General features: G+C 38.1%; 4 protein-coding genes and 1 pseudogene across 5 annotated transcripts in view; 2 read left to right on the forward strand and 3 right to left on the reverse strand.

The window, feature by feature from the left end:
• The window catches only part of LOC148730677 (uncharacterized), a 1817-nt gene extending 1435 nt beyond the window's left edge, over positions 1-382 (reverse strand). Inside the window, exon 1 of the mRNA XM_088761687.1 lies at positions 1-382. This exon is cut by the window's left edge and continues 334 nt beyond it. The gene's annotated coding sequence lies outside the window, so the exon portion shown is untranslated.
• Positions 383-5307: 4925 nt separating this feature from the next.
• The window catches only part of LOC148730678 (uncharacterized), a 40337-nt pseudogene continuing 21751 nt past the window's right edge, over positions 5308-23893 (forward strand). Inside the window, exons 1-2 of the transcript XR_016001920.1 lie at positions 5308-5452; positions 5670-5789. The product of XR_016001920.1 is annotated as an uncharacterized LOC148730678 (transcript). The remainder of the gene's footprint in view (positions 5453-5669; positions 5790-23893) is intronic.
• On the reverse strand, positions 12750-16216 carry LOC148730679 (uncharacterized). The gene has a single exon (XM_088761681.1). It carries the CDS (start codon positions 15868-15870, stop codon positions 12991-12993), a length of 2880 nt encoding a protein of 959 aa, XP_088617807.1. The 5' UTR covers positions 15871-16216; the 3' UTR covers positions 12750-12990.
• Positions 16384-18474, forward strand: LOC148730680 (uncharacterized). The gene has a single exon (XM_088761684.1). It carries the CDS (start codon positions 16405-16407, stop codon positions 18094-18096), a length of 1692 nt encoding a protein of 563 aa, XP_088617810.1. The 5' UTR covers positions 16384-16404; the 3' UTR covers positions 18097-18474.
• LOC148730681 (uncharacterized) lies at positions 18799-21288 on the reverse strand. The gene is made up of 2 exons (XM_088761688.1): positions 21048-21288; positions 18799-20733 (listed from the first exon to the last, which is right to left on the reverse strand). The coding sequence occupies exons 1-2, from the start codon at positions 21175-21177 to the stop codon at positions 18929-18931; spliced, it is 1935 nt and encodes a 644-aa protein (XP_088617814.1). The 5' UTR covers positions 21178-21288; the 3' UTR covers positions 18799-18928.

The following is a 23893-nucleotide window of genomic DNA, read 5'->3' on the forward strand; positions in this document are numbered from 1 at the left end:
GATAGCTGAAAGGAATTCAAAACGCCTTGGTTCCAAAAATGCTTAAATAAGCAAAATCTTTTTGTTGCTAGTTTATTTACAGGTAGTCCCAGCGCTGATCGAATTTTAAGCGTTAAAAATGGGAAGAATTACAAAAAAGAAATTAAGAAAAAATTAAAAAGGATAATAAAAGGGAGGAATAAAACGAGTGAAGTCTCCTTACCTTTTTTCCGCATCCGTTTTGTTGCCAACGGTCGTTTGGACGCTGTTTTGGCGACTTTCTTTATAACGCGTGCCGTGTTACGAGTCAAGTATATAAAAGGAAAAATTATAAAAAAATTGAGAAAAAATTAAAAAGGATAATAAAAGGGAGGAATATATCATGTGAAGTTTTTTAACTTTTTCCCCGTAGCTGCTTTGTTGTTTACTGTCCTGTTAACGCTGTTTTGGCGACTCTCTTTTTAAGGCGTGTGGTGTTACCAGTCAACTTTGTATAGGTTTTCTTTATACACGGTTGACTAGTCACACAGCACGCGTTACAAAGAAAGTCGCCAAAACAGCGTTAAAAGGACAGTAAACGACAAAGCAGCTACGGAAAAAAGTTAATGAGACTTCGTACGATATATTCTCTACTTCTATTATCCTTTTTGATTTTTTCTTAATTTCTTTTTATAATTTTTCCTTTTATGCAATTGACTGGTAACACCGCACGCGTTACAAAGAAAGTCGCCAAAACAGCGTTCAAACGACCGTTGGCAACAAATCGGCTACGGAAAAAAAGGTAAGGAGACTTCACACGTTAGATTCCTTGCTTTTATTATCTTTTTTTAATTTCTCTTAATTTTTTTTTTTGGGAATTTTTCCTTTTTTAACGACCCCCACTGACGCTTAAAATTCGTTCTTAATATGTGAGATATTGCCGTTAATGAACTTTAGACCCCAAAATCACACACAGTAGGCTTTAGCCGCCTGTGGTTTTTTGTCAAGTTGAACAGCTACCACAATTTAACCGTAGTTCAGAGTGTTTTATAGGAATAAGCAGTACATGATAAAAGGTAGTTTATGGAGCGGCGAAGTCAGTTATATTATTGTCGTGGCTCTTCCGCCGTTTTTTAAACGCAATTCCAATCTTTGGGCAGACCATGTTTCAGGCGCAATGGTCAGTTTCTTTTTCATATCAAAATTGCTCATGATTTCTACGAACGTTCAAGTTGTAACAGACGGTTCACTTGGTGGCATGCTCCGTTATTTAAATGTAATAAATGAAAACAAGCAAGACGATGGATGAAAATAGTCCACAGAGTTTTACTTGAAAGGGAAGCGGGTTAAGGTACTTAGACACTTTTCAATCCACGTCAGTGGAAAGTTCCTTTTTCAAGGGGTTAAACTGGTGTCTGTCATGTGGGAACGTGTATCTTTGGCTACTTTTTGTATTGGAAGCCATTATAATCAAGGAGAAGACTTTACATTTTCAACGGGGAGAAGTCCTTTCCCAAACCATTAAGATCATTTGTGAGATAAGATCTTAGTTTTGGTGATAGTGTGGGAATAAATGCTACCAGATAAAGAATAAAAAGTTGACTTGTGGTACCCTCTTCACTTTCTCATTGACGCATGAGCAATGAATATATTGTTTCCTTTGCAGAAGAGCGTGCTTTAAATAAAATGATGAACTGCATTTTAAATCCGAATACTCACACAATAGAGATGACGTTGAAAATATTTGAAAAAATATCCATAGGCTAAACGTTTGATACTCAGGAATTTGCACTTCTTCTCTTCAAGTTTGACTGTTTTCCAGCAATCTGATGATGTTACGATTGATTGCAGTCTGTCATATTGCAGGTCAAAGTGCGATCTCGTCCAAAAATGTTTAGATAAAAAGCAAGTTGATCTAAACTGCCGTAAACGCTCTAAAGCTGTTTGGATTAGCCGAGTGGTCTCTATATTAATTGTCGCTGTGCGGTTTCCCAACAAAGCAGAAGCTGAGGTTGTGATAAATATCCACTGTTCACATTGTCGAGTTTTTGAACCAAAACAATCGAAACGAAGTTTGGAAAAAATAATACAATACCACTCGGAGGTAATTAGGAACGCACACAAGAAATGTAACAACATTTTTCCTAATACTTTTGTAGCCGTGGCTCTGTATGAATACTACACAATGCAAAGTTATCTTACCATTCTTGTATTTCTCGGGCAATCGGCTGTCAGCCTTAGAACAAGATCTAACCAGTGTGATAAAAACTAGAGATGATAGGATTTTTGCAAAAAGAATTTTCATTTCAAATCAAAACTTCCGCGAAGAAATGATGTCGAATCACGCATGAGAGAATCTAACAATTCAGTAATTTTTGTTTAGAAGCGATGATCCATTGTCAGTGTAGATGAGGTAATCTTCGGTGCTGTATCCTTCCAAGTGAAACCTACCAGTCAAAATCTTAAACTTTGGATAGGCGAGTGCTATTGGTGGTTTGCTCGCTCGTATCTCACCGTTTAAGGGGCAAGACTGGTGTCTGTCAACGTCTTTCATTTTACAATGGTAGAGTGGCAGTTTTTGTAAAAACTCATCATCATCAAATACTCGAAACCTCACAGGTAACAAGGGCAGTCACGATTTAAATAAAAGCTTGTCAAGTGGTATAGTAAGACTAGGGATTTGTTAAAGATTTATTATCAACTCATTATTCGTAGATAATGAGCACAGTTTGAAAAACAACGCTCTTTTGCTATCTCTACAGGCTGTGACTGATAATCAGAAATTAAGGCAGGTTATACAAACAAGTTAAGTCCAGTTCGAAGTCTCGCAAGGAGGATAACGCTCATGCTATTTTCACGGACAACATTTTGAAACTTGCAATATCATCCAATGGCCTTTGGAAATCAGTCTATTTACTAAATAACTCCTAAATTGCTTTTAAAGAAACGCCAATTGTACTCATTTTCCGAACTGATGCAGCGTCACACGAGAGTAGATAAAGTATAGAAAAAATATATATACATAATTATATTTAACAATTATTCGCCGAAGGCGAGGTGAACATCGTCGAATAATCCCCGAGATGAAATCGAGGCAGGGGATTATTCTACAATATTCACCGAACCTGAGGCGAGTAATTGTTTTAGTATAATTTTAGAGCTGAACAACAGAGAAATTTTTAAAATCATAACATTTTAGTAACATTTATTAACATTTTATTTTAACATTTTTTATATAAACCGCGTGGAGCGGTTTATATAGCGTCTTATTATATGCCTTTGTCTCACAAGGACTGGGAACGACCGAATTCACGAATTTGATTGGCTGAAATCAATATTGAAAGCGTTCTCGATTTTCCCATCTAGACTGGCATCTAGACCGGTCTAGAAAAAAAAAGGTACAAAGAATATAAAAAATTGGCATATAAGACACAGCCATATAATAAACATCTTATTAACCAAGCTAGGTCGGTCTGTATGGGAGAATCTTGACCTCGGTCGCTGGTACAGACCTCACTGCGTTCGGTCTATACTGGCGACCACGGTCAAGATTCTCCCATACAGACCTTCCGCTCGGTTAATAAGAACTAAATATAAGGAACCGCTCGACCAATCAGATTGCTAGAAACTCTTTGCTCAGCTCTGAAATTATACTAAAGGCCAACATTGCGATGTGCTATTTGGCTCAGAGAAAAAGAAAATAACAACAACAAGTAATGATGTGAACACTTAGGTAACTAAGCTGTCAAGTTCACACGATTCGCAACGACATTCCCATTATTTTGCGAGTAATTCTGGGAAGGTGAACTCTGAAGTCCTTTTTTATTTCAGATGTTTACCTATGGAAATTACACCTCCCTCTTGTTCTGTAACGGAATAAATCTGTAGCTGTTTCTCAAACTCTGTACTTCTGGCCATTCGCGATGTCCTTAGGACAAAAGAAAATTCACTTTCTTCATCATCGTATATCCAGAGCGCTATTGGCGTGACTGGGTGAGTTCCTCGTTACCAACCGCGCGCAATGAAAAGGAGTGCATCATGAAACAGGCTTTCTTATCGATGGTTGTATTCAAATTGTGAGATCTAGATTAATTGTATTGTAAGATCTAGATTAATCAATCATTTATTTCAACACGTTACGTCAAAGAGCTAAAAAAAACTCGTTCAAAATACGAACGTGTATAAATAAAATCTATGATGATTACAGCCATATAAGTATTGCTCAATTTTAAAAGCAACAGAAAGCCACATACTAAAAGCATGACTTGTAAAACTGCAGTACTCGTTCTAAAAGCAATCAAAAGCTACAATAGTGCACTGTAAGACACATTCTAATAAACGGTAATCGTGCAATCTTCTTCTGAAGTCATTAACATCACTTGAAAGACGCACTTGAGAAAGCAGACTGTTCCATAATTTAGTTAATGAATAAGTAAAAGAATTCTTCCTAAATTTATGATTAAATTGAGGTAATTCCAAATTCAACTCCTCGCCTCTTAGCCTATACGGTGTATGCCTGTATTTAAAAGGCTTCCAATATAAGTAGGGCCCGTATCATTTAGGCATGTAAAAAGAACTATTAACGCCTGGTGTAAGCACCTACAATATAAGGATGTCATGCTAGCCGTAGTGAGCATCTCGTCGTATGACACTGATTTGTTGTGCCCGATTAATGTTCTCAAAATAATTATAACAGTTGCCATCTTCGAGACGGTTGCTTTGACCCGTACCTATGCCTACAAACAAAGGGCTGCAGTATTCGAGATGAGGTAACAAGAGGAAAATTGAAATAATTGCTGCCTTGCGTGGCAAATGCTTGGGTGTGTTGCATCTACACTAGTAACAGATTGCTCCCCTTCTTCAAAGTCTTCGAATTCGGCAAAGAACATTTGACCTACCGGTAATGTGATTGAATTGTTCTCTCTCAAGTCCACAATGAAGCTCAATTTTACCCTAGAACATTCGTAAAACTTAAATGTGTTAGAATGTTGAAGGGAAAACAGACGCTCTCTACCAGCTTATGAAAAGTGTTGCTGTAAACAATTTCGTAATGGGAAATGGATGACAGCTTGAAACGAAAGCAGGGATTAAACACCAATATATCGTTGTTTGTTATAGAAAGTTACATGTAGGCCGCGAACTCCACGTTTGTTACCTTTCTTCGCTCTTGAGAATCGAAAATCACTGATAAGTCTGCATTCCCTGACTGATATATGGGGTAGAAAATTATCAGGGTGGTGATAAAAGAATAATAAGAATGAAAATAACGATAATAGTAATAATGATGACAAATATCTACACGAACTACCAACCGAAATGAGAACAAAACCGCTGACCGCATCATGGCTGCGGGGAGACTGGGGAGACACGTGATTGTGTCAGGACAAAACATTTGAATACATAATTTTTTTTATCCTAACAGTGTGTAGTTCGGTTGGTGCTGTCCTTGACTGTAATGGGTATCTACAAGTTGAATTTAACTTTAGATGTCAGGGTAAGCTAGATTTTTCAAATGAAAACCTCCGTTACTCACTTCATAGCTCGTCTTGCACGAACATACAGCGGCAACGCATAGGTGTGATAGAATATTGCCTTGCGTTGGACTTCAAACATGATCCTCAGCAGCTTTCGAAATCTACTTTGAAGTCATGTGAAATATCTGTGTAATGACTATTTCTATTTTTTTTTCAATTTGTGTGTCCTAATTGTAGGTTAAAAGTTCCTGAAGTTTTGGAAAGAAGAGATTCTATCGAATGCTGGCGGTCGGAACTCTTGGGACCCAAATTGATCACATTAAATATCACGCTTTTCAGGATCAGTGCTTCCTAAAGGTTTGCGAACCACTTTCGTTACGTTAGTGTTGTTAAAGTTTCAAACCTACGGTTATTATAGTGCACTATTCAGACCAAGCTTCCTTTCTTTTAAGATATTTTGATGATTTCGCTGATTTCGGCGCATATGGTTGACAGTTATATGGTCGCCTCAAACCAACCCTCTGAATTTGCCGTAAGTCTCAATTTTTAGATTTTCTGTCATTGGCGTACGTGTACGCGAGATCAGTCTTTGAGAAAGATGAACAAAAAGAGGTTGGTAGTCTGTTGTTTGGTTCACTGCTCAGGATATTTAGTTGGTTTGCAGGTTGGTACAGAGGTAGTTTTCACAAAACTTTGTCTGAAATGAACCTGACTATGGTTACAAACGGCTACAAAGTAACACTGATGTATATACAGTAACAGAGGACAGAAAATCGTACAATCTCATCGCAATAAGCCCTGAGGTTTGGTTTTGCGAAGAATTAACCTCTATTTTGAAAATGTTGGCTGTTGTATACTGTTGTTGTTATCGAAGTTTTCGCGGTAAAATCCGCCATTTTGAAAATGGATCAAGCTCTTTCATAGCACCCTGAGTATTTCCTATTTCGTGCGGCGAGTGTAGCAGTGGTTTAGTCGCCTGTCTTACCTTCTTTTCTAACGGAACTCTCTCAAGGTTAAAAATCAATTATTTCTTCATGTATTTCGTTGGTCAATGAATAAATTTTAAACAAAGAGAAATCTAATAGAACTTAATAGGTAAAACAAGTGGAATTTCCCACTTTCACCTACGAAACAAATACGGTAATTCTTATTCATCGATAAAACCAATAGTTGTATCAAGTGTTGGAAAAACATTAACATTACTAGGAAGTTTTTAGGTGCCACTGGTGACGAAAACCATTGTTTCGATTGATTAGAAAATTAACGTGAATTTTTTTTTAAAATAATTCTAACGACTTGCATAGAATACAGCTAACAGAACTTTTAGAGTAAAAGAAATTGATTACTTTAAAGACCTATTTACATATGGGAATATAGTTATAAATTACTATCAGCTTATAAAAAGAGAATTGCTTGTGATTTACATTGATTTGATCACCTCTTTGGCATTTTTGTCATAGAATACAACTGTTCCTTCCACTGACAGTAAAGAACAGTTCAGTGATATCATCATCACTAAGGTCTGCAAATTCTTTCACCAATTCCCCATCCTGTTCTGTTGCAATAGTAGACAGTTGTTGAATCATATCATCAAATATATCTAGGGAATTAGTGTCTTTCCCAGTGATGGTGAGAGTACTGGCCATTATTTTACTGTAACATTTGGTATTCAGTTGCATTAGGCCACACTCAGAATATATGAGGATTTTCTTTTCACTGTCCATAACTTTCTAGTGGCACTTCTTGTGGGTTCAATAAAATTGAACTTAGATAATTCCTTCTGGTGGGACTTGCGGCTTCAATTGTTTTTTCTCCAATACAACAACTTCTCAATCTATCCTTAATCTGTCAGCCTCATTTATGGTGCTGTTTTTTGTTAAAGTTGAATAGTTTGCATTCTTCAAGGGAAATAAATGATATTTTGTGACATTGCCCTGATTTTATTTTACTTGTGTCCTGTTTCCACAAGACCAGCCATAGAGATCCACTGTTGTCTCTAAACAGGACTTCTTGTTTAGTCAAAGTTTTTCTGTTAACATTCACAGTTTCCGCAGCACCATCAATTAAAATACGGCCAGTGATGTTGACCAGGGTATTATTTTCTTGACCTTGAACTTCCTCTACTGAGCTGTCTGTTGCTTCCATGGTTTCTTTGTTTATTTGCTGGAGGTCAAAATCTGACTCACTTCCTTGGGGATCTTAGATTTTTGTTATTTCGTTGAGAATCAATTCTTCCTTTTTTGCCATCTTATGGTTTTTCTTGAGTTGGAACTTCTGTATTTTAACAGGAGATGAAGACTTGAATTTGGGCTTGAGCACTGAATGCTTCTCTGGGGAGAAGTAGACAGCACAAATTAGTGTTTGGAAATTTTGTGAAAAATATTGATTCATGTTTTTGCTGGTCTTAATAGGCGACAGGTTATGTAAATATCGCGTAACATGGGAATAATTAAAAAAATTAAGTACTACCTTGATATTCATACTCTGAAGCAATTATATTATACACTAATTTATCCGTATTTGAACTATGGTATAGCTAGCTGGGGCAACACATATAAGTTGCGATTAAGTTAATCTCAAAGCAAAATAAATGTATTCGTAATATTCTTTTTGCAGATAGTAGGGAAAGCCCCGATCCATATTACAACCTTCTTAACATTCTAAAACTGGATAACATTTTTCAATTAAAGATTGCCACGTTCACTCTTAAGAGTGCATTCCTGCTATTTTCTCTGACTTTTTCCTCCCTGCAGCAAATATACATTCTTATAATACTTGATATGCAAGCAATCAGAACCTATACAGAATCTGTAAAAGAACTAACTATGGGAAATTCACGTTTAAATATGGGATGGCTCTAATTTGGGAAACTATTCCAAAAGAATTGAAGTCTAAAACCCTAAAACCACCCTAAAACCCTAAAAAGCCCTAAAAACCCTAAAGCCCTAAAACCACCAAATGGACCATATGGTCCGTCGACATGTATACATGGTATTGGAAGTAAGAATAATTGTTAAAATGTCTTTAAAACTGTTTCTACAACTTAAACATCATTGTAAAGGAAATCTTAATTTAATTTGAAGTAGAAAAAGCTTTTAAAATACATCAGTTAGGCAGTTGTGTGCCACAGTTCAAAACACTCAATAGTCAGAGGAACATTGCACTTTCCACAGTAAATACGGCCACGGCTTCCACAGCCACAAGCACAGTAACCTCTTTGTTCTCTTTTCTTAGGCCAATGTTCTGCCTTGTCAAACCTTGGTCCTGGGAGTCCAGAGGGCCTCCCAACTTTCTTTCTTCCTGTAAATTTTCCACACAGAGAGACCACAAGCTCATCTCTGAACACCTTCTGCTTTCTTGAGTTATGATCTCCCCTGAGAAAACACTCACAAATCCATGCATTGACAATTGCCATGTCCAACATCTGCATAAACACAGGCATCCACCATTTACTAGACTTCCTAGAACATTTGTAATATGACAGATGTTGATCATTTGTATCCACTCCTCCCATGTACTTGCGGTAGTCCACCAGGACTGAGGGACACTGCTTGATAACACCTTCCACATGACCTTTCTCTTTTCTCCTGACATCTTCTACCCCTGGCTTTGCCATAGTAGACAGCACATATACATCCTTTGTATCCTTCCACTTCAGTGCAAAAAATCTTGGTTCTTTCATCATCCACTTACTCTCTCCAGTTTTGAGTCTGGCCATGTGAAGTTGATGAGGAAACCCCACCCGGTTTGGTCTGGTCGTCCCAGTACAAAAGATTCCTTGCTCAAGAAGTGAACTGGCTAATGACAAACTTGTATAAAAGTTATCAAAGTACAGCTTCCAGGGAATACCCCTTGGAAGAGAAGTACAAAGATCAAGGACAACTTTCTCTCCAAGATTTGCTCCTGGATTATCAGTTTTTCCAGTATAAATTTTGAAGTGGAGAAGGTAGGCCCTAACTGAATCCACTAACTTCCAAACCTTGATACCCCATTTGGTAGGTTTATCTTTCATGTACTGTTTGAACCCAATTCTTCCCTTGAATGGAATCATTCCCTCATCTACACTGTTTTGCTGGTGTGGTGTCCAGTTGTCCTGAAAATTTCTGTTGAGAATATTCAAAACGTTTCGAATCTTATGAATTTTGTCATGACCTGGCTGGCCAGCAGGGATGGCAGAGCCATTGTCAGCACAATGTAAATTATGGAGCAATTCCTCGTACCTTTTCCTCGGGAAAACATGTTTTATGCCATCAACTGAAAGAACTGTACTGTTTGACCAGTAATCATAAAGATCAGGTACTTGTTTCAAGCCCATCCAAATTGTTACTCCCAGAAATGCTCTTATTTCCTCAGCAGAAGTGTCAACCCAATTGACAGCTTCTTTCCCACGTGCATATCGGTTGGTTTCTGTAACCAAAACTTCTATCAAATCCGGTGTAAAAAAGCGATTAAATATATCTCCAGCATTTTGTTCATCGCCAACAACGAAGGTTGGGCCTGGATGTTTTCGAAAAGGAGGGAGGTCTTCCACTTCAAGTTCTTCATCTGACCACAGCACAGCTCCGCTTTCATCATGTTCAACCAGTCGATCGATCAACTCTTGTTTTCTGCCTGTTTTTGAAAGATTTCTTCGACCCAACTCTTCTTTGAGTCGCTGAAGTGTCCACTCGTGATAGTTTGATTCTTCTTCCTCATCCGTTTCCTCATTTTCAGGCTGCAGAAGTTCATCAAGCACATTTTCTTCATCACTTTCGTCACTATAGTAAACAGACGCCATTTTGATTCCGGATAGTTGAGGGTAACCTGTGAAGTAGTTTCCCCAGTCTCCTGCGTTCATTTCGTGACACAAGAGCTCTTGCAAGCCAAAATTTCGGAAAATTTTTAGGTCAATATAACTGTGTTTAATCTCAGTGCTGAAAAACCCTACAGGGGTATATTTCTTTAAAACCGTTTTTTTAAATATCTACCTCTTGGCTGCCAACAGTGAAAATTTCAAACAAAAATCTTAAAAACTGATTTTTTTACAATTTTTTGAAAATTCCTTGTAAAATGTCTCAAAAAAAACTTGGTGGTTTTAGGGTTAATAGCTTTTCCTTTAAAAGAAATTATAAAACCTTTCTATTAAAAAACCAATGATAATGAAAACAGCTCATACCCTTCTCTCTTAAGCTTCTTGTCTTCCTTGAACAATGCAGCAGTAGAATATATAATTAGATTATTTTTACTCTCCTTCTTTTCTCCTTCTTTTCTTTCTTTCTTTTTCTTTTCTTTACTTTTTTTCTCCTCTTTTTCTTTTTTATCATAAATTCTAAAATGTAGTATATTATCTCGCTGTATTAAGAAGTCTAGTATTCATTCTATATATTTATATTAAGAACTATTCTCTTAATACCCTAATTTATTATTACCTCACGCTTATATCTTGGACCCCTCTATTTACTTAAATGGGACAGTGACCAACACGAAAGCTAGGGCTACTTTAGTCACTGTGCACACATATACAAACTTGCATGATATCAACTTCTCATTATCTTCTTCACGTTGTTATATAAGTCTTCTTATAATGTATTAATTTGATTAGTGCGAAATAAACTTGGATTCGATTGGATTGGATAGCAATAAGTTAGGCATTTACTGTTGCCTGAACTGCTTGAGAATTTTCAAGGGTCTCTTGGATCTTTTCAGCTTTGTCCTGCATGGTAGGCTGATTGGTGTTGGGTGTTGAAGTTTGGGTTGCCTTGATGACAACCAACAGACTAAGGGAAACAGCTCTGTTGTGCATTAGTATAAGAGAGTTGACAAGCAGAGGCTGGATTACCAGCAGACTGCAAACTGGGCTTATATTCACTGAGCTGATATTCACTGGGGTGATATTCACTGGGCTTATATTCACTGAGCTGGCTGGAACTGAGTGGACAAATGGTGATGATGGATTTGGAGATGCTTAGGCATACACAAACTGGTAAAGGTGACATTGCATAAATTAGGAATAACACTAACTTTGGAAAGTATAGACAAAGGTACATTACATGTACCTTTGTAATGATTAATCTAATGATATAATTATCTTTAAAAAAATTGAAACTTGCACATTAATTAGTTATTCAGTGTACAAAAATTTTAACTAACAGTGCAAAGGTATTTAGTACTAAATGCTCATCAAGAAAATGAATGATTTGATGTTAAAAATCATTGTACTAGGAATAACAGTAACATTGGAAAATGTTGACAAGGTAATGTTTAAATTGAATGTCCTGGTTCTTTTTAATTTTTTTATAAGAGGTCAAAGTTCACGATGTTAGTTATTTCTACTAACAAGAGTTTTCACGTGATGCTGTCAAATTGGATAACAATTTCTCTGTTAATTTTCTTCGGAAATTGTGAGTGTGATATCATTTGGTGTTATTGCTTCCTTTATTTCCTAATCTGGATCCAACACAGCTCAATGGTGTTGGAGCTGTTGGTGTGGCAAAGTGAACTAACGCTTTTTGTTATTTTCAGTAATGACTATTATGCAGAGATTCCATGTTATAACATAATTTTCTAGCAGCTAGGAAACACCACATGACTAGCAATCTCCCAACATGTTATCTGTGTAAGGGATAAGTTCATTTAAAACATGAAACACATGAAAGTTTGTTAGTGGCTTGCTGTATGCCCATGATTTCACACCGAATTGTTATCAACCTTGAAGCCATAACATCAAAATCAGCCAGTGGTCTTCCTAACGCAGCTGATTGTTCTGGGCTTAAGTCTTTGAAGTGTTAAGATAACTCCTTGTATCATTATAATGATTCTAAGAGACCTGTAACCTCAGGTTTTTGAACAAGTTAGTTGTGTTGACAGCCAGTTTATCAATATATTCCTCCTACAAGACAAACTTTATTGAACCTGTTCCATCTTTGAGTGGAGATGACTATTGCATTTTTTAAATCTCTTAGAGACAAAACAAACTACTTCAGCTTTAGGGTTAAATACCTTTCAGGCCAATGAGAATTCTTTTGTAATTGAGAATTTAAATATCTTCAAGCTAAGAAAAAATGTGAACATGTGATCGATTATTATCACAAGAATGCTATAAACTATGATGAAAACAATATAACTGCCATGGGCGTGACTAATTCTTTAGTAAGGAAAACTCCAGGACAGTTTTTAACATGAGTTTCACAATATTTAATTTCCATAATTGATAACAGTGGCCGGCATAGATGGAACAAAACAAATCGGAGTGAAGTTAAAACTGCAAAGAAAATAGCAAACAAAAACCTTTTACAGATCAGTAGCACAGTTCTGATGTACAAAGGCGTAACATTGGGGTAAAATTGAAAAATATTTTAATGAATCTATTTTTGTTAGAAATAAGTCAGAAAGGGAAGGAAATTAGTTCCTATCTTGAAATTAGGTCATCTTGATCAATTCGGACGCCTTTCAAGCTAATTTTCTATTACCCATGATGCAATGCGACCACGCCCTTTTTTTAAAAAAATGCATAAATACCATATTTTAAGGAAAGTTTCGGCAAAAAATGTAAATTTGAAGCTACTAAGAGCAAAAACAGTTAAAGGGATGCCAGAATTTGTTCATGTTCATCCAACGGAACTTGATAAATTGGTCTTGCTCTCCTTCGCTTTGACACAAGTGGTCCACAAATGTACCGCACAGTTCCTGGGAATACTCCTGCCACCTTATCATCTAGTTTGTATGTGCGATCAATAATGTTCTCCCTTAAAAAGAAATTTCCAAGAAGAACAGCTTCTCCTTTGGAATAAATGCTTCCACTATAAGGATCCTCAAAGTTTTCTTGAAGGGAAATGACTCCATTGCTAGTAACTTTAAGGAGGTAGTAATCATAGTGGCTATCATCTTCAGCTGCCACAGCCACAGTGCTTTCTTTCGTTGCCAGGTCGGCAACTTGAACTGAATGTTCAATGGTGCTTGCATCTTCAGTTGTCCTGGTCATGACACCTGAGGGCTCTCTTGACAGAACAATCTCCTTCCAGTTGCCCACCCATTCCTTATTTTCACAGCTGTCAAAATCCTCAACAATGCAACCATGGCAGTAACAAGACCTTTCTCTTGTGTAGACTTTTAGCTGTTCACTGCAAGTTCTTACAGAGTGTAGTTGGCGGATGCCTTTGACAGTGCAGAATCTTCCACCGTCCCTGTTACGTGCAACACTCAGCTCCCCAGTAGATGGCAAATAGAAAAAGATGCGCCGCTTTAACTGCACTGACTTCTGCCTAGCAGGAAATGAGGAAGCAGCTGGTTCAGAGAAGTTCTCTTTCAGAAAGTTACAAAGATCTTTTGCATTTGATAGTGTGGCTTTCCTGGAGAGAACTGCTGAGGTTGCCTTCTGTTTGACATGGGAGCCAGCTGCATCTTGTTCTCCCTTTGCATGGGAGGTGGCAAAGTAGTTTCGCTGGACTGTATATCCAAGAGTTGCCAGGGAACATGACAGGTCACCATAGCAGTGTCGGCTCTTGTACTGTCCTGCACATCCATCTGTGAATTCATGCATTTTCTTGATAGTGCAGTTTGATTCTTCTAAATGGTTTGAAATTAACTTCTGGATGTGAAGGACAGAGTCATGATCCTGGGTGACGTCATCGGAAATCACAAACAAATGCTCTTTACAAATTGCTGGTTCCTCTTCTGTGCTCTGGATGCCATCCACCTCAGCACTTGAATGCCTGTAAAGAATTGTGACATGAAGACTTACTTTGTTTACGTCAAAGTATTGGGACTGGATTTCATCTTGAAACCGACAGGCATAACCCTCGGAATAGTCGTGGATGCACACAGCTTGATCAAGAGGAAGGTTTTCAAGAAGAGAATCTAGCTGCTCCCTCTGCCATTTAGCAAGAAAGGAATGGTAAGGAAACTGTCCTAACAGCTGAATAAAATAATCAAACAGTTCCTTTGGTCCTGTGCACTTCTCGACAAGGGCTATTTTCTTCATGTCTTTTCCATCAGTGGTAAGTTTTCCAGTCGACACATAGTCATAACGCTTCCATTTCACTTCGTGATTGCCAACACCTTTCTCCTCTGGCAACAAAACCAAGTTGTGAACTCCACAGTCTTTGCACTCCCTTTTCAAGCATTTCAATTTATGATAGTCTTGATCTTCGGGTTTGGGACAAAGTGTTTGCGCAATAATATTTCCAACTGAGTTATACACTTCTGTAGCTGCTTGATTAGCTTCCCTGCTTTCATCAATCACTCTCTTCCTAAACTTCATGCAGTCTTTGAAGACAATTTGAAGTTCAACGTGCTGACGACACATGCAAGTCTGCCTATCTCGTTCCCTTGCCCCCCTAACAAAATAAGGCTTCAGGTTTTCAAATTTTCGCTGAGATATCTTTATCTCTGGATGCATTGACGCAAACTCTACGTAGGCTTCCGTTTGGGTTTTTTCAAGCACGTGTTTCGGATGTTCAACCCACGTTTTCACTCCAACGCGTTTTCTAATCAAGTCTTTCTTGTTTCCTGTCGGTCTACTTGCTACCATTTTCCAATAATCATAAACAAGCTCTTTGGTTTCTTCAGTGACTGCATCCCGCCTGGTTTTTCGTTTGGTTGCAAGCCAGCTTGACTCTTCACCTTTTAAGATCATTTCGCGTTTTTCAATTCCCGACTTGATGCTTCTTCTATCCAAGGCTATGAGCTTTGAAAGTGTCTTCTGGCTTCTACTCTTTTTAACATTTTGACCAAAAGAAAGTGATTTTGCCGCGACAAGTGCAGCTCTTCCTTTGTTTGACTTGTCATTTTTGACGGCTTTAAGGCCTTGGGTGAGATCGCTAGCAAGCGCTTTCAGTGCATTCACTTCTTTCTCCTCTTCTGGTGTTTTCATTAGTCCGCGTTTCTCGAGTACTTTCCTTGTACGTGGACTTTCTGATATAGCTGCCATTATTTCTGCTTTCTTCTCCGGTGTATCTGGGAGACTCTTCTTAGTTCGTCCAATGGCACGTTTCTTGGCCATCCTGTTTGGGAACGGCGTACCAGTAACGTCGATCGGTGTGGCTTCCGCTTGAACCTGTGCATTTTGGTCTTTCTTTTTTTGACGGTATCGCTTACTTCGTTCTCTAGCCATCTTTCTCTGTTCCTCAAGTTTCCCTTTATTTTTTGAACCTGTCTTTTGCTGGTTTCGTTCGCGCCGACGTTTCTTTGTGGCATCTTTGATAGGAACATTCCGCCGTTGTCCGCTCTTGGCTTCTCGACTTTTCTTTCTGGCTTCCACGACCTTTTCAATAATTTTCTCTCGGTTTTTCTCATAATGTGCTCTTCTTTTCTCTTGTCTTTCCTTCTTCTTTTGTTCTCGCCACATTTGAATCCTAGAAACTCCAGAATCCATAATCTTTGCATTCAATTTCACAGCCTTGTGCTTGCGAACAACACAGCCTTTTGTACTTACGTGTACTTGACTGCGTCCTTGAAACATGCGGCACGTGCTCAGGGGGTTTCCCGCTCATTTCTGACGAAATGCAATATTTTACTTCCTAATAAGGAAATCGAAAACAATGCTTGATTCTGTAGACTTTGGGACGATTTGGAAGCGAAGGAAGCCGTCAAAATGACTAGAGCGTCGCGCTTGTTTTTTCTCGAAATTCGATCACTTACCTTCCTCAGGATCAAACTTGTCGACCAAATGTTTCGAACAAAACTTATTGCTAATATTTTCGTCGGCTTTCAACGGATTCGATCAATTTTGGTAGCAAAATTTAGCTTGTTATTTGAGCATTTTGCGTATGTTAACATTTACACGCTCCAGTGCACTCTTCGTAAACAAGACGATTGGGAAATTCAATACACCGAATCTAAATATGGCGAATGGCGCGGAGAGATTGGGCCTTGTGTCACGTAAACGAGGCTGGTCAGTCGACAGCTTTGCAAACTCAAATGTTTATATTCATTGAGCTAGTTTTTATACGAAGCTTTTTATTGATTTGCATCGAGATTGTACCTCGTTCAAACTATGCCTTCACACTGCTGCGTTGTTGGTTGCACTCAGAGAGGTTACAAGTCGGGAAAAGGCGAAAAAGTTTCGTTTTTCAACTTCCCAAAGGAGCGTTCAAGGAGAAAACAATGGATTCACGCCATTCGACGCGACGAAGGGAGGGATTTCCAAGTAACTGACAAAACTAAAGTTTGCTCACTACATTTCAAGCCGTCTGATCTGAGAAAAACATTAACTGGACGGGTTCATCCATTGGAAACGTCAGTTCCGTCAAGATTTATCTGGAGTGTTTCTCGAAAGAAGAGAAAGCCGCCCAAAAACCGATTGCGTTCGACTGCTTCGTCGTCCAGGAAGCGAGAGTTGGACAAAACAGCAGAAAATAACAAATCTGTTATTGCTGATTCGGCTGTAGAAGAAGAGCAACATTCTGGAGATCGTACGGAGAACAAATGTGCTATTGCTGAATCGGCTGTAGACGAAGAGCAACATTCTGGATATAGTACTGAGAAGAAATGTGTTATTGCTGAATCGGCTGTAGAAGAAGAGCAACATTCTGGAGATAGTATGGAGGATGATAACACTTGTATTTCTTGTAAGGAATTACAAGACAAATTGGTGTGCCTTGAGGAAGTATTAGCTGAACAAAAGAGACGTTCCGAGGAACTTTTAAAAGAAAACGAAAGTCTCCAATCAAAAGTAAGGAGCCTCGAAGACACCAACTCGAGCCTAGAATCGAGAACATTTTGTGTTGATCGGTTCGATCGTGACCAAGATGTTGCTTTTTATACTGGTTTTCCAAACATAAACGTCTTTAACGCGATGTTGGAATACCTTGATCCAGGAACAGATTGTGAAAACATACGACCCAAAGAAAAAGCAAGTGAAGACTTACCAGATGACTTTTATGAAGAAGGGAGTGAACAGACTGAACAATATGTGAACAACAAGAGGGGACCCAAATGCAAAATCAAACCAAGGGACCAGTTCTTCATTGTAATATGCCGACTCAGGAGAGGCTTTGCAGAACTACATCTGGCTCATCTGTATTGTGTTGGGCAGTCAACCATTAGCAGAATTTTTGTTACTTGGATAAACTTCATGTACCTTAAATTTGCTCCTATATGTATATGGCCTTCAAGGAGGACTATTGATGAGACTATGCCAGCTATATTCAAAGAAAAATACCCTCACACGAGAGTCATAATAGACTGCACAGAGGTGAGATGTGAAATGCCTAGCAGTTTGCTTTTAAACAGTGAACTTTTTAGTTCGTATAAAAATCATGTCACCTTAAAGGCCTTGATCGGTATTGCTCCCAGCGGAGCAATAACATTTATCAGCCAGCTTTACACAGGGAACATCAGTGACCGAGAAATTGTAACGAGGAGTGGTTTCCTGGCTCAAGATTTTGAATGTGGTGACCAGGTCATGGCAGACAAAGGGTTTCAAATTGATGACTTGTTACCTTTGGGTGTCCAGAACAACATCCCACCATTTTTAGGAGGTGATTCACAAATGTCTGCTGAAAATGTTGTCAAAACCCAGCAAATAGCTAGCGTAAGAATTCATGTTGAGAGGGCTATTAACAAAATAAAGAACTTTCATATCTGGGACAAAGTGATTCCCCTCAGCATGTTTGGAGTGGTTAATCAAATGTGGTCTGTATGTGCATTCCTATGCAATACACATGACCCTCTCATATCAGAATGAATGACCCAACCATACTTTGTGTGGTCAAGCATGTATATCAATATGACAATCAGTACGCATTTTACATATTCAATGTGTTAATCATAATGCCTTTATTAACACACCCATATGGAAATCTACTTTTCATCCTTAACCAAAAACAAACTTTTGTTAAATTTCATTTGTATCAAGTATTGTACTAAAGCCTGTAACTATGATACACAGGTACATTTGGTAATTGTTAAGTTTCATTTCTTTCAAAGGTAATTAAAATGTAGTGCCAATACATGGCTATTACAAGTACAGTGTCTTTTTCCTCATCATTAAACGAATATCCTAACTATTAAATAGCATTAGTGTTAAAACTCATTGTTTTCTTTTGTTAAATGTCACTCACAAATTAGAAGGAAAATCACGCAATTATTACTCTTCAGTAATTTGCTGGAGTTGCACAGCTTTGATATAAGTGATTAAATTAGCCATCCAAGTGTATCATAGATAGATCACAATGAGAACAACACAATGCAATTGAAAGATACAATTTAATTAAAGTGTGACACAAGGTCCTGATTATTATGAAGTGGGCTGACCAAGCTGCTTTCTTTTTCCTTTAACTAGCAGGGGAGACAAAACACATTGGTAAACCCTGGCACTTTATATAATCAGGCCAAATTAAATGTAACCTAACTAATTGTCACCCCATTGTTTCAATTTGCAGTCTGTCTATGGTTTATTATGCAAAATAGTATTCCATATTTTCTGAACATGATTTTATCCTATTTACTAGAAAAGTTGCTGTATCCATGAATTAGAATGTCATTTTTATGTTTTGCATAAAAGGTTTTGAAACAAGTCATTGACTTTTGCTAAACTCACTGGCTGCTTTGGAGATAAAGTGTGTGAAGTAATAATCTTTCAGACGTTGTTGTAGATTGAGCCAGAACTGTTCCTGAAATGGGATTCTCTCAATGCTCATTCCTCTGCTTGTATAAACAACAAGATCACACCACTTGGCTCCTGTGATTCCTAGCTGGCCCTGAACCTGTTTGTAGTAAGAGTGGTCTCGTTTCAGCTTTGGCTGGCCATCACAATTTTCTAAAAAGAACCCATCATGAGAACAGGCATCAAGGGGTGTTACCATAAACTTTGTCTCTGGACATTTGACTTCAATAAGCCCAAAAGGTGAGTTACAGCCTTTGTCTACAACTTTGCCATCTGGGGAGGCACCAAGGTATGGTGAGGTTAAACAAACAACAAGACCTGACTTGTAAACTAAAACCGGCTCTTTCACTGAATGCATGTACTTCTGGTATTGTCTTATTGCGATACTTTCATATTGATTCCCATGCCTGGTAAATTTGTTATTTATAGGTTTTGGATGTAGAAGGTTGTTAACAAGGGACTCATGTTGTTTTTTTCTGTTCACAATCAATCCAAAATTGGAAGCAGTAAATCTAAACCTTCTTTCCCTTTTCCATTCCTCACTGCCTGATTGCCCTCTTGTTTTAATTTCAATGTCATTCACTTGAGATTTGTCCACTTTAATGTTTCTTAGTAATCTCTGCTCTGCTTCCTCAAGTTCTTCTGGTATTGTGTAAACATCATCTTGGTTATCCATCAAAGGAAATAATGGATATTCATAGATTTCTTGTAAAGGTACTCTTGAGAATGAAGATATGTCCATGTACACATTAAAGTTGTCTTCAGTAAAAGCTAGTTGGTAGCTCCCATATGATCCCTGAGCATAACTGCCAAATTTTGATTCACTACAATCTGGTTGGTTGGAAGTATTGGATGCCATGATTTGTGCCAGGGCCATTTTGGGATTTATAGCCTCAAGTTTTAGTTGAAGTTTAGATTCAGCTTGTCTCTGATTCTGTATGGAGTTTCTAGCCTCATACAAAAGACACTTGACTCCTGGTTCCCTTGAAGTAGTAGATATTTTAGCTTCACTTTTGGTTTTAGACACAAAGACATCCATCACTGGTTGCGGTTTTATCACAGCTCCTCTACCTCTCTTATGCCAAAGTTGCAATCTTGAAGTGCAGGCTTCCTTAGGGTTCATTTCATCCTCATTGTCTAGATCGTTCACATGATTACATTCATGTAAACTATATTTGCAGATTATAAGCATCAATGCTAATGTATGGTTGCAATATCCGAGTTCTCCTGTAATACAGGTGCAAATTGCATGGATAACACTTCCAGAAATGATCGACAAAGCCACTTTTATGTCATGGGGTGGGTCGTTTTTTCTAAAGCTATGGTAGCAACGTGCTTTAAAATAAAAGAAATTTGAGTCACTAGCAGTTTCAATGTCTTTCAAATAGCGATCTTTTTCGAATGTCGTCGCTTTCCTGATACATGTCGGCACAGAATGATTTTTACTTGGGTCAAGATTCTTCCCTGTCTTGGCAATATGCAAATTCATTTCAGCTCGTGTGAAAAACGGCATCCTTTGAAGACTTTTACCCCATCCATCTTTAGGATACAAGGGTGTAAAAGAGAAATTTGACTTGTCACTTGGATTGTTGTGCGCTGTTTTTAATCGTTTACGTTTTGTGTATATCTTGTCGTCATCTGGGTCGATCACATTTTTATCTCTGCCGGATTTAATGTATTCTTCGACTCTGAAAAAGAAAGTTCCCTTATATAAATCTAAAGCAGCAAAACAATAAATAACATTGCACATTTGAAATGACTGCTGATATTAAGTGATTTTTAACTAACAAACTCGTATTAAGAGAGGGTTGACAAGTTTGGCGAGTCGAAAAGCGCGAAACGGTCCTATTTCTTATTAATAATCCAACTATAACAATTCTGTAATATTGCTGACTTTTATAAAGTGATAATCTCCTTTATTTTTCTTTTGATTAAACTGCAATCGCTTCGAATGTTTCAACTATCTCCGAAAGTAAAGCTTACAAAGAAGTGAAAGTGAATTTATCAGTCTGTCTCACCTACCGCTTAACAAGTTGTGCCTTTCAAAGAATCTCCACGACATTTGAGCCAGAAACGAAGCTCGTCGTTCTTCAGAGAACAGGGCTGTCTTCCACAGAGGCTAGCTCCCACAATATCTTCCTCAGTAAGTTCAGTTTCCATGTTTTCAGCAAAAATTTCAAAGACGGCGGGAAAACTAGATGACTGACCAGCCTCGTTTACGTGACGTACGGCCCATTCTCCCCGCGCCGTCCGCCATATTTAGATTCGGTGTATGACCAGAATTATCGCGCGGCAGATCACACCGCTTGCCAACTGTTTAGAACGCAGAAAAAAATTCATATCTCGACAACGCTTCAATAAAAACACAAAAAACGGAAGGAGAGCGAAAAGCAACTTATGAGCATTACATTTTGAGGTTAAATTGTTCTGTCACTCGGGAATTATGACTCGCACAATGAATTGAAAATGATCTGTCTCTACCAAGCTTTAAGCGTGATGCATTATATGTTGAACACTTTTGTTGATTTTAACAAAGATTTAGCCCCAATTGTCAGGATTTTGTTTGCCACTTCGCTTAAAAGGGAACCATTTTCATCACCTGTTAAGTTTTACGGCTATAGACGAAACTTACGCTGGCAAAAACAGAAAAACAGTGAATAGTGAAGCCCACGCGAGTTACGCGTGACGCCATGTTTTTGTCGCTAACTTTACAATTCGGCTCCGATTCAATTTTTTCAAAAAACCTTTATTCTACCTCTGTTTAGTCCAAAATCATCTTTAACATATGTGTAACTATTTTGGAAAGTCTCAAGCAGGTCCGATCATTGTGCGCCGAGAAATTCTTAAAAGATTCGAGCAAATCCGTGATTTTTCCATTTGCGCGTGACAAGCGTGCTACTGATCTACAATATAAATTAAACTAAATCCATTTAAGAAAACTACAATAAAAATAAAGATGCAACTAGATAATACAAAACTTACATTTGTTGGGATACTGATGAGTCACTGCCTCAGACAGCGAAGAAGCTGCATGAAGTGGTACAACGAAAATACAGTAAAATGTATTAGGTAAAACTGAACAAACTACAATGAACAATATGGTTTAAATACATGCTACATTACATAATGTAAAGAAATGACACTAAGCATAGTGTGCGCAAAATTTTACTTCAATTAGCACTGTTTGAAAAAGAACAATAAAAAGAAAAGTACAAGGCATTTGCGATCTAAAAATAATGCATCGCAATAATAATAATGAATAGTCAAGGTATGGCTTCTTGGTTGATTTACCTGGTGACAGAGCCATGTCATATCCTCAAATTTTATTAACTGAGTGTGTTTTTTTAATGATACTTAAATTAACTAACTTATTCTTCTCTATTACGTAGTGAAAGATGACCATCCATTTTTTGGGTATAATTTTAACTGTGATATGCGGTCTGCTATGGTGTGAAGTGACTTCACAGCAACTCATTTCTATAAATTTCAGCCTATTCATGTAGCCTTGTGCATATCCATCTGCACAAGTCTCTACAATCTATTTCATTGACAAGGTTTGCACTTAATTTTGGAAAGGAGTGATAACCTGCTCTTCCTGGGATGTGCAAGAAAGCATCGGGTCTGGTGTCATCTCTTGATTTCTTACAATGCTGATGTACACCATTATCAATCAAAATACCATCATTGACACCAATTAAACTTGCTATTCACTGGGCAAACTCTTCTTTGAAATTTGGCTTAAGGAGATCCAAGTTTGCCTTTAAAGAATTGTCCTTGTGCCCAAGGAATGAATCCATGGAAAAATTTCTTCCAGCTTTTCCATGAATGCTACAGAAGCTGTTGGCAGGTACACTTTCTGTTTTCTCCTCTGACATGATTGCTATCATTTTGGTTAAGAAGAGAAGGGTAGTGTATATAATACAATACTTTTTTTTAAAAAACTAACAAGAACTCTTATGAAGAAAAAGGAAGCCCAGAGGTTATTTGACTGGCTGATACAGACATAAACAGGAACAGCTGGACTAACACAACAAGCAAACTTTATTCAGGCTGTCAGTCATGCTTTCTACACCAAACACACAGACGCTTCTTCGCATGCATAACACTGCTGACCAATTACAGCAGTCCTACCAACATCCCCTTTTTCTTCAAAGAATCTATTAATGCCTTAATATATTTCTGAACAAAACGAAAAATAAATAAATAAATAAACAGCAACTCGTAACAGGAACAAACAAGGTTAGTTAACAGTCCTGGGCTTGTCTTGCTCAGCATTTTCAAGCATTAACTGTTCACTGTGAAAGGTCTAGCCTTTGTGCTGGGCGTATCGGTCGACCGTAACGAGACTTTTGCATTGGACTTTCAACTGGTAAAGGTGTGGCTCCAACTGAAGGATCAGCGGTCGGCACTGCTTCGACTGGTGTAGGAGGGAGGCTATCTGAAGTTGGGACTTCTTGTTGTATGCCAGTGGGTGCAGCCTGTTGTGTAAGAGGTTGCTGATTACATGACGGCAAAGCCTTAGTAGGTCTTAAGTGGGTTTTATTCTGTCGAACCAATCTGTCTGGGGTTTTAATGAGGTACGAGCGTGGCGTCACCTCATTTAAGACCTCTCCAAAGTTCCATCTTTCATGCTGGTGATGATCATTGGGTGTGCTGTAAACAAATTGCCCAGGGACCAGCGGTGCTAGCTCCTTACTGGCAGTTTTGTCATAGTAAGATTTTGCTTTAGCTCTTCTGACCAGATGCTCATTGTGCACCACTGTCACTGGTGGCACAGACTGGTGTAACAATGATTCAGAAACAGGCAGACTTGACTTTGTTTGACGACAAAGAAACCTCTGTGCTGGGGAAAAGGTCATACCCTGAGGTGGTGTAT

The sequence above is a fragment of the Stylophora pistillata genome, chromosome 5 (assembly GCF_964205215.1).
Source record: "Stylophora pistillata chromosome 5, jaStyPist1.2, whole genome shotgun sequence".
NCBI classification, from domain to species: domain Eukaryota; kingdom Metazoa; phylum Cnidaria; class Anthozoa; order Scleractinia; family Pocilloporidae; genus Stylophora; species Stylophora pistillata.